General features: G+C 41.7%; 1 protein-coding gene across 1 annotated transcript; it reads left to right on the top strand.

Annotated features, from left to right (window-relative positions):
- The first annotated feature begins 321 nt into the window (after window positions 1-321).
- APOH (apolipoprotein H) lies at window positions 322-10457 on the top strand. The gene is made up of 8 exons (XM_006092425.3): window positions 322-418; window positions 792-968; window positions 2616-2712; window positions 3968-4044; window positions 4155-4343; window positions 6670-6849; window positions 8504-8701; window positions 10314-10457. The coding sequence occupies exons 1-8, from the start codon at window positions 355-357 to the stop codon at window positions 10367-10369; spliced, it is 1038 nt and encodes a 345-aa protein (XP_006092487.1). The 5' UTR covers window positions 322-354; the 3' UTR covers window positions 10370-10457.
- Window positions 10458-11573: the final 1116 nt, after the last annotated feature.

Below are 11573 nucleotides of genomic sequence, written 5' to 3'. Positions count from 1 at the left end.
GCCGGATCCAGCCCGCGGGCTGTAGTTTGCCCACGGCTGGTCTAGACCGAAGACCTAACAATCTGGGAATCACCAGATTCTATCAGCAGCAACAATGAACTGTTTCATGCCTTAACACAAAGTTCTGGAGACAGAAACCATCAACCAAAGATTTCACAACAGACCCACAGGAGTGGAAAGTAAATGATTAAAGAATGTAGGTCTTGGAGTTCCTTTTAAATCCTGATACTTTATCTTCTATTTACAGAGATAAAAGTACACAAAAATGGTTAATAGTTAAGCAGTTTTATATGTGCATCTTCTCTTTTTGGTAGAGGAAAGCCACTTTGGTAGTGCCAGTGAGAATCATCCACAATGATTTCTCCAGCGCTCATCTTGTTCTCCAGTTTTCTCTGCCATGTGGCTGTTGCCGGACGGAGTAAGTACTCTTTGCTTTTTGCAAAAATAATTGATATATCCAACCCCCTGGTATATCCTGGGGATCACTAATGATAACTTGAGTTCTCTTTAGGGTGGATTCCAGAGAAACTGGATTAATACTTATTTTTTAACGTTGCCATGTTTAAAGGTCCTCCAGAAGATCCTTAGACAATTGAAGCCTCAGTGTGCTGACCTGTACAATGGGAATAACAATAGTACCCTTCAAAGGGTGGTTGAGATTAGATGAGATATGACACAGGACTTGGTAGAGTTCCTTTTGGAAAGCATTAACGAGTTTTAATTTCTATGCCAGCTGAACTTAAAAATGCACCTATAGATTTCTTAACCAACTGCTTCGTGCTCTGTTCCAGCCTGTCCCAGGCCAGATGATGTACCGTTTGCCACGGTTACCCCCTTAAGATCATCCTATGATCCAGGGGAGCAGATAACATACTTCTGCAAGCCGGGCTATATGTCCCGCGGAGGGATGAGACGGTTCACCTGCCCCCTCACCGGAATCTGGCCCATCAACACGCTGAGATGTACACGTAAGTCAGCGCCTTGTGCAGATTCTCTCCCCTCCCTCCAATTCTGGACATTTTGGACAGATAACCTACCTTACCATGCTCCGTGTGTGGAAGGCCAGCAGATCTGTGGGGGAGAGGGGAGGCTTCTCCATGGGAGATGAGACCAAGGGCGGTAGGTACTATTTAGAGAAGGAGAGACAAACTTAGCATAGAGAGACAAACTTAGCATAGAGCTGGGAGAGATGTATAAAAGAGACCTGGTATGATCAAAGGAGAGGGAGACCCTGCAGAAGTGAAAAAAGAAGTGCAGATACTCTGAAATTGAAACAGATGCCAAGGAGACTCTTGAAAATAAAACATGAAGAATCATTGTATCTCTGGACTTTGCCTCAAAATGAAAACAGAATGAATAGTTACTGAAATGTCAATAAATTTTATCTAAATTATCTATATACTAGAGGCTCAATGCATGAAATTCGTGCAAGGGGCTCGGCCCCCGCCAGCCACTGTGGACGCTTCTGCTTCGGCCTCCTAGCTCCCCGCTTCGTCCGGAAGGTCATCCGGAAGGTCATCCGGAAGGACATCTGGTCTAATTAGCATATTATGCTTTTATTGTTATAGATTACATGTGATATTTATAGTAAAGTATAAATATATTACAGATTATACTAAATTAATAATATAACATAAATTATATACGTTGATGTTTCATTGTTGCTTTATGGTAGATGGTTGCTTTTATTCATCCTCAAAATTGGGTTCTGTGATATCAAGCTGGCATTATTTTTACAGTCAAATATTGAGCAATCAACCAGAGGATTTCTGGCAATTTTATGTGGAAATTAAGCACTAAAAATAACTATATGGACCTATCTAGCTTCTGGTTATTTTAATCATAGGGACTGACTTCTGTGAACATTATACATGTCCATACAAGTGGTTTTAATATACTCTGATGAAAAAAGACCAAACAATATATTTTTAAAAAATATGTTTTATTGATTTTAGAGAAAGAGGAAGGGAGAGGGAGAGAGAGAAACATCAATCGATGACTGCCTCCTGCATGCCCCTTACTGGGGATTGAGCCCATACCTCGGGCATGTGCCCTGATCGGGAGTTGAACCAGCAACTTCTTGGTGCATGGAATGACAACCAACTCAGCCACACTGGCCAAGTCAAGACCAACAGAATTTTTAATGAAAAACCACTATAACATCATTTTGGAATTTTTAAATTTAAATTGGCCATAACTCTGGAACACTAACAATTTCATTTTTCAAGTTATTTTCTGTGTATATTTTTGTATTATTATAGAGAGCAGATATCATTTTGTGTTTTCCTATTTTCATTGGCATGTCAGAAACATTGACTATGCCTCTATGATCTTCATAATCAATATTTTATTGGCTGCATTATATACAGTTGATTTATCATCATTCATTAACACAATACCCTGATCATGAACTTTTAGGCTGTTTGGTTTTTGTTATTAGAGGTAACTATGTAATGAACACATTAATGCATTCATCGTTTGACTTATTTTAGTTATTTTCTTAGAATAGTTACCAGTAGAGTTATTGGATCAAAGGATAGAAAGGAGTTTATATATTTTTATTTTTATACAAAATTCTATCAATAGATATTTACCTTTTTATCTTTAAATTACAGCCAGAGTGTGTCCTTTCGCTGGAATCTTAGAAAACGGAGCTGTACGCTATACAACTTTTGAATATCCCAACACAATCAGTTTTTCTTGTAACAACGGGTAAGGACTTCTGAGTGACTGAATAGCTAATAGATGAAGCACATTTCTATGCCCTTAAGTTAAACATCAAGACTGGTCCATAATTTATTTCTAGCCTTGGGCTTGCTGAATACAAATTACTAAATACACAATGGTGTTGAGGGTGAGTAAGGGGTGGAGAATATGATAATTACTGAAATATATCCAATTTTGGGGTGCTTCTGATTAGTTACTTATCTGAGGACGTACATTGAAATTATTGAAACTAGATGGTAATTCCTTATAATTTCTGGCCCAAATCTTAGCACGAGGATTAAAATATTTTAGGAATTAGATTTGGGCTTTAGTTATGAGGCTAACTTGATTGACTGACCCGGAAGTCTCTAGAGAGAATTCTGAGGCAGAGGGCGGGAGTATGATGATGTGGGACATAGTTCTCTTCATTCTCAGAACAGCACAGCATCCCCAGGTAGAAAGCACTGTGACTGGTAACATAACTCATCTGCCTTCTGAGCAAAGACACCACTGGCGATGTTGGCAATAGCATGTTGGCTGCAATGCAGTCGGGCAAAACCTGACTGAGGAAGGGGGTTGGAGATGAAGACATACTGTGTGTGAGAGAGAAATGCAGTCCTTTCTTCTGAAGCACAAGTTACTGGTGGGTCTGATGACAAGCAACATTGAAAAAATTGGCTTCCAGGACAGAACGTTACGTTTTCAATGAAAACAGACTGCATTGGCATTTTGATTGTTTAATTTCTTTTTAATTTTTAAATTACAGTTGGCATACAATATTATCATAGTTTCAGGTGTAAAACAACGTGATTGGACATTTATGTGACTTACGCAGTGATCACCCTATTAGACGGCATAGTTTTTACACATTCCTGTTAATATGCTCTGAGAAAAGGAATAGTAGAGATTACTCAGTTGATTCATGTTGTGATCCTGAAAAAATAAAATGGTTTTTGTTGTTGTTGTTGTTGTTTTGCTTCACATAAGAATCAGTTTGTTTATCCAGCTGGCTGAAGATGAGGGATTTGGGGTTTGGCTTCTACACTCACCAGCTATGGAACCTTCCCATTCTTTGGTGATTCACCGGCAGCATTAGGCTGGAGACTTGAGCCTTAGATGTGTGTTAAGCTCTTCAGGAAAACCACATTATGGGAACGAAGTCAACAGTGTTCATCTAAAGCAATGCACAAGGGAGAAGACATTTGAGAAGCTCTCGATGGGTTCTTTTCTAGTTTGATGGATTACGTGTTTCCTTTTGCAGGTTTTTTCTGAATGGAACTAAATCTGCTCAATGCACTGAGGAGGGAATATGGAGTCCGAACCTCCCTGTGTGTTCCCGTGAGTCTGTGGGTCCCAGTTATGGGGAGGGTGACCAGTTGGTTTGCCTGGGACTTTTCTGGTTTCAGCATTATAAGCCTCATGAAAATGATAGTTCTTTCTTTTTTCAGCTGTAACCTGCCCTCCACCACCTACACCTAAATTTGCGGTACTTAGTGCTTATGAGCCATTGGCTAGAAACAGATCAGTCTATGGAAAGCAGGCGGTCTTTAAATGCCTGCCCAACTACACCATGTTTGGAAATGACACCGCTACCTGCACAGCACATGGCAACTGGACTGAGTTACCAGAATGCAGGGGTAAGTGCAAAGAGAAGAGAAAATGATTAGGATAATGCAATTCCCATTTTTGAAAACTACTGAACATTCTGCTATGGGTGTTTCAATGACCTTGTTTGGCATTGGTGGTCAGTGGTGAGCATAGCTGCCTTCCAGATGACCGTGTTCAACAAATGCTTGTTGGCTTCTACCATGTACCAGGCGGGGTGCTAGGTGTTCGGGATACCAGATGCAGGAGACCTGGCTTCTGACCTCAGGGGAAGTCTCTATAATGCGATGAACTCTCTGGAGCTGCCTGGGAAAGCTTTCCAAGGGAGGGGCTTGGAGGATGAGTGGATAATGAGGGGGAGGCTTGCCACACAGAGCACAGAATGTGGAAAGTCTGGAAGGCGTGAAAGAACAGGGTGTGTGCACAGACAGCGGGATATTGTGGCGAGGCTGGTGAAGAGAAGCCTGGGTTAAACGGGGGTGTCTCAGGAGATGAAGGTAAAGAAAAAACACTGGGTTACAGTCATATTGTTACCTGCTTTTACCTACATGTAAGAATCACAAAAATATTTGATTTTAAGGACTTATGCAGACTCTTCCTCCTTGAATTTGACCTCGTGTCACCATCTTTACATTTGTCAATTGTATAACCAGTAGACAGATAGAAGTGATCATACTGACGAGGAGTTATACTAAGGACCGTTAACTTCTCCTGTAGTGGATATTTTAGGTATCTATTGAATGATTCAAAACTCAAGTGCTTTTTAGCATGGGGAAACTATTAGTAATAATACCTAGAACCTTTTGGGGGCCTTAACTCTAGGCTAGGCACTGGTCTCTTGCTTTGTATATGTCATCTCAATTAATTCTACCAAGTCCTAAGCAGTAGGTACTTAAAAAATATTTTTTCCAACCCTTTACCTAGATGTAGCAACTGTCAACATGTTGTGACATTCTCATTCTCTGCCCGCCCCCCAGACACTTTTTTCCCTGAACTATCTGAAAATAAGTGGTACACATCATGACACTTACCCATAATACTTCAGCATGAATGTCCTAGGAACAAGGACATTCTCCTATATTATCACTGTACCCAAGACATTTAACATGTTTTGAAGTATTAACAACAAGCATTTAAACAATTGTAAGAATACTAGAGGCCCGGTGTACTGGTGGGGTACTTGGCCTGGCCTGCAGGGATCAGGCCAAAACCAGCTCTCTGACATCCCCCAAGGGGTCCCAGATGATGAGAGGGCGGTTCTCGGGTGACGCACCCCAGAATAGGGCTCCCTCCTCTCTGGTTCCGGGTGTGTCACCCGAGAACCACTGCTGCCAAGTCACTGCAGCTCGGCAGCTCCTGTGTTGAGCGTCTGCCCCCTGGTGGTCATTGCTAATGGGGGGGGGTGGTCGATCTTTTGGTAAAGGATCTCTTTCCCTCTGGAATCAGTGAGCTACCTGTGGGTCATACTTGACAACTGTGTGGATATGCACTCTCTAGGCGTCATTTTTGCATCCACTGATGATCCAATTATGACATTGGTGGTTGCAAAATGATGACATTCTAATTCTTTCTTTCCTTCTATATTGATTAGCTGGCATTCTTCTACAGAGAAGAGCTTTTCTCTTCCATGGACTGTTAATTTTAGTGTTATTATAGACTCAGATTCTTTCTCATTTGATGTGTGGAAGAGCCAACACTGAGTCAAGCAGTCCAACTCTGAAGTCTGTCCTTTAAACGACCTCATTACTCTCCCTCCCAGGAGCTCTGTGCTCCTGGCTCCGCCCTTGCTCTCTTGTATTCTGGTGACTTAGGGTACGGGGTTGGGGCTCTGCTGTTGGGGCCTTAAGAAGGCCTGGAAGCAGCACCATTTTCCTCCTTCATATTTTGTGCTGCCTTCTTGTATAGTCTGAAGACAATCATGAGAATTAGATTTAACATTTAAAACCCAACTAATGGTGTGCTGGTGTGCATGAAGGGAGTCTTTGTGTTTTAATTTCATGGTTTGTTGATGAAAAGAAACTGTTTTTTTTTCTTCTTTCAAACTCACCATCTTAGACTGCGTAGAGATGAAATTCACAACAAATAATGCCTTATGATTATGTGAAAGCCCAAAGAACTTGGTAACTCATTTATATACTTTCAAAGTGGTTTTGTTTCTTTTAAAAAATATCCAGGTTCCCATAAGTATAAGATAAGGGAGACAGAATTAAGCACCAAGGTACCTGTAAATTTCATTCCAGTCACAGGAACACCCAGTGATCCATGGTATAAGGGATATTAGAATGTAACTGCATATTCCATGACTCCTGGACAACATTACTACTTATACTAATATGTCTTGTTAAATGAACTTTTTAGAAGTAAAATGCCCATTCCCAATAAGACCAGACAATGGATTTGTGAACTATCCTGCAAAAGAAGCACTTAGTTACAAGGATAAAGCCACCTATGGTTGCCATGATACCTATGTCTTGGATGGCCCAGAAGAAGTAGAATGCAACAAATTCGGAAACTGGTCTGCACAACCAAGTTGCAAAGGTATGAAATATGGGTGAGGTCTTAAAAATGTCTCTGAATCTATCCAGTGGATCACCCTTACTTGCCCCTTGCTTGTTCCAATCATTTTCTACTTATTGCTCAGACTTGCTTCATAGCTATTGGTGTGTGAAAGACTTTAAGACTCATAGGTGCATGGGGCAGCTTCATGCTCAGCAAGCTCATTTGAAATTAAAGTGTATGAAATAAACAGATCTTTCATGAGCCTTGATAGTATGGTGTAAGAGTATGTGGGCTTCCTATAATGCTTTGAAGTCTTTGCCTATGAATATCCGTTTCTGCTTGGTTCTGGTTGAGATTCTTCTCACTGTTGCAAAAGCCAACCACACAGTCAAGCTACTTCAAGGAAAAGGGGGCTTATAAGTGGGAAACAGGCAATTAGAGGGACATTGAAGAACAGGAAATGAAACACAACCATTTCTCCTGAGAAGTGGAGCTGAGATTGCCACTTTTTTTTCATCTCTCAATGGCTTTCTTGCATCTCCATGTTTCTCTGCTTACTCACCTTGAACTTGCCCGGACTCTACATCAGGACCTCTCAACTAAAGGACTCATCACCAATGCATCTTTTGGGACACTCATTTGAGTTATGTGTCTATCCCTGATATGGTCAGTGGTATGCTTATGCAAAGAACCACAACCTAGCACTATATATCTGCTCAGGTTGCTGTGGGCTGAATAGTGTAAGCAAAAAAGGGAATTAGGCAGGGCAGGCAAAATAACATATGGTTAGTGTCTTAGGTTGTGGTACTTTAGAAGCAGAACCGGAAACAGGGATTTGAGTGCAGTTGCTTTATTAAGTGAGTGTGTCAGGAGAAAGAGAGTGAGGCAGGTAGGATGGAGCAGGAGACTGGTTCTCACACTTCACTGTGCATCAGAATCCCACAGAGTTTCTGACGCGGTAGATCTGGGCTAGGAGCTGAGAATTTGCATTTCTACCAGCTTCCCAGGTGTTGCTGATACTGCGGATCCAATTAATTTTTGAACAAGTATGTGGTCTCAGCTAGCGTCTAGCTTCAGTTCCATCTCCTTGGGAGCTCTGGACCATGAATTCTACCCCCGAGTTGATCCCACCAAGAGACAGGAGGACCTGCTTTTTGTATCTCCTTGTCAGTTAGTCATTGGCTATAGACTGTTCCCTTCTCTGACCCTGGGGTTGGAGACTGATTTGCATTACCTCCTGGGAGAGGTGGCGTCCTTAAGGCTGACGGCAAATTTTCAGAAAAAGGAGTGTTTGTGAGCTGTTATCAGCCAACCCTCACAGTGGCTGATGGGTGGGTACATTAGCTCAATAAATGGGTTCTGAGTGGGCCAGCGTGATCTTACACGCAATGGCGGTATCTGGTAAAAGCCCCTGTTCACCAAAGCCTAGAATCTGCTGCTTTTGCTCTGACCTTCTTGTGTGGCTACTGCAGGGGAAGAAAAGGCCATCTTGGAACCCATGACTAATGGTTCTATGGGTAAAGAACTGCTATCAGGAATGATATTGATGTTATTCAGTGTATACAGTCTTGGACTCCTCTTGTCTTGAGCAATTCATTTCAGATGTACTCATCTACAGGCACAAATGCTACCTTCTCTTTAGGAAAGACTAATAGAACTCCTAAGTCTTAACTCCAACTATTGTCTCTTTCAGCGTCTTGTAAAGTGTCTGTTAAAAAAGCTACTGTGATATTCGAAGGAGAGAGAGTGAAGATCCAAGAAAAATTTAAGAATGGGATGCTGCATGGTCAGAAAGTTTCTTTCTTCTGCAAAAATAAGGAAAAGAAGTGCAGTTACACCGAGGATGCTCAGTGCATCGACGGCACCTTTGAAGTCCCCAGCTGCTTCAAGGGTAAGTCAAACACTGGAACTTTTAGCCGGGACTCCCATTTGCCCCTCACCACAGTTACTGCTTTTATTACACAGTGACCATAAGAAGCCATGTCACTATGGTCACTGAACTTTTAAAAAGAGATGGGGACAGGAGGCGTAGTGAGATGAAAGATGCATTCGGTTTCTTTACTTGAATAAACACTTTTCAATTCTTTTCCTTAATACTCAGGGTTGTGGCTTCATTTGATGAATATTGAAGTGAATTATGCCCATCTTGTATAATTCCAAATTAAGCTTGAATAGCTAATAATAATGATGATGATGATGATGATGATACTGGTAATGATAATGTAATGTTTGCCACCTCTTGGTCCCAAGGTATAAAGAACTCACCCCAATTTATAAAGTGACTTATGGCAATGGTCATTGGTTTATAGATCTTATTATTTTTTCCCCCTTCCTTCAGCAATTCCTAGAGTTTAGAAAGGATCCACGGGAGCATAGTAGTCACCAGAGCAAAATATTTTAAGGAAGATAATTATGTCTGTGTGAGATAAAAACGTGTACAACGGCCAGCATTTAGAACTGCCAACCTTGTAAGATTTCAGGTTTAGGGTTTAAATATCTTTGTTGTATGAAGGAAGGACCAGCAGAGGCTGAAGCTGTCGTTGGCTCTAGTCTAGAAATGTCCCAAGCACGTGGACAGCCCTGTACCAGCAGGCTGGAGAGAACAGAGTTGGGAGCAGGTATAGGGAAGAGGAGAGAGGTCTGAGAAGTGGCCAGTTCGAGAGACAGAGGGAATGATAACTAGTAGATAATATCCACCTCCTAGGTTTGATGATTAGAAACATCATGCATGACATTCAATACAAAGTGCTCAACCAATCACAGTTATTATCATTACAAAGAGTTAGAAATGCATTGAATAAATTGCTGTGTGTGTATTTTCTAAAAAAACACTTTTTAAAATTGATTTTAGAGAGAGGAAGGGAGAGAGAAAAACATCGATTGCTGCCTCCCGCATGCCCCCTACTGGGGATTGAGCCCATAACCCGGGTATGTGCTCTGGCCAGAAATGGTCAGACCTCTTGGTGCTTGTGACAACGCCCAACCAACTGAGCCACACGGCCAGGGCAAATCATTACTCTTCACAACACAGCAGTGCGCTGGTGAGATGTTAAATACCCAACTGACAAAGCACCATAAGCCCGGTACAAATCAGTACAAAAAAATAAAGGTTAGAAGAGGAAAATTAACAAACAAACAGGGCTTTGTTCAGATATTTCTTCAGGCCAGTCTCCCTTCCAGTCTTGAGACAGATGCTGCACGGTTAGTGCACTGGAGAATATATAAAGGGGTGATTCTTTCCCAAATTTTAATCTTGACTCTCAGAGCGATAGAACCTTTTATTTTCTCTCCTGGAAATGACCACCTTATCATTTCCCTGATGCTTTCTCGTGTCACGGAAACCTCACGCTCAGTGGTTTTGTTCATTTCATTCAATTTATTCTGCACGTTTATAAAATGTACTTGATTTGTCTTAGCCACTTAACAAATTTAAGAAATGGTTGTTTCTCACAGAATGTTTACCCCTCTCCCCCGCCCCCCCTGCCCCCCCCCCCCCCAAACAGAACACAGTTCTCTGGCCTTCTGGAAAACAGATGCCTGGGACGTCAAGCCATGCTAAGCTGGTCGTCAGATTCAAACTTCTACGTCATATCTGTGTTTGTCCAAGAAACCTAATGGAAGTGGAAAAAATAAAGTGACTGAATGTACGGCCTTAGCCATTGCATCATTTCTCCTCGCGGGCTTAGTTTTGGTTTTATTATCTGCTTCAGAACCCCAGTATTTGGAATATCATCATCTCATGGCTGTGAAATGCACAGTGTAAGCAATTATGTGGGTAACCCAGTTCCTTTCCCCTAAATCTATCCTCAAATGCTTTCACCTAAAACAACTATAATTCAGTATTTTTCATAGAATGGTCCACAGACCCCCACATCAGTATCACCTGGTACTTATAACAAAGAAAAAATGCTGTACCCCAGAATTTGTGAGGATGGTCCAAAAATCTACACTGATGACATAGTCCCCATATGATTCTTTTGAGAAACATGGCCATGAAGGAATCAGCATGGGCTACCAGTTTAGAAGAACTGGATTGGAACCTAGGAGTCTGCTTTACAAAATCCCTAGAAAAATCTCTCCTCAGCAACTAAAATTCCGTGATCCAGCACGACGTTGCTCCTCTGTTCATATTCAATTCCCCTGCCCGTTTCTCCTTCTGTAGTACATGGTGGCAACACCTGCCCCCGGCTCTCACGGCCTTCCCTCTGCCTGTGCCAGAGCATCTGAATGTTTCTGGAAAAAAGAAAACAAAACCTCATAACTGGCTAATAGGCCCCACTTTCAATTCACCAACACACACGTTACATAAGCCCTCGGCTCTGCCCAGAAATCCTACCATGTTTCTTTAGACTGTTCACTCCTTTCCACTCCAAGGTGGCTGTTTCTCTTCTCAATGCTCCTCAAGCCATATTCTCTCTCCTCATTCTCAACCAATGGCCTTGCTTCTCATTTCACTGAGAAAATAGAAAAGACCCTTTAAAAAAAATCTTGACCCTACCAAATCCATCATCTTATCAGTATCTGTACCAGGCACCCTGCTCTCCATATTGTTAGAATGGATGAACCCTGAGACCCCATATCTCTCCCCCCAACCCTCTCTTCTGGATTTCTTCCCTTTGCACAAAGTTTTCTTTTCTGTTTTTTTGTTAATCTTCACCCAAGTATATTTTTTCCATTAATTTTTAGAGAGACTGAAAGGGAGTGAGGAGAAAGAGAGAGAGAGAGAGAGAGAGAGAGAGAGAGAAACGTCCATGTGAGAGGCA

Source organism: Myotis lucifugus, unplaced genomic scaffold (assembly GCF_000147115.1).
Source record: "Myotis lucifugus unplaced genomic scaffold, Myoluc2.0 scaffold_100, whole genome shotgun sequence".
In the NCBI taxonomy this organism is placed as follows: Eukaryota; Metazoa; Chordata; class Mammalia; order Chiroptera; family Vespertilionidae; genus Myotis; species Myotis lucifugus.
The sequence above is the reverse complement of the archived record's forward strand: the minus strand, read 5'-3'. Positions and strand labels throughout refer to the sequence as shown.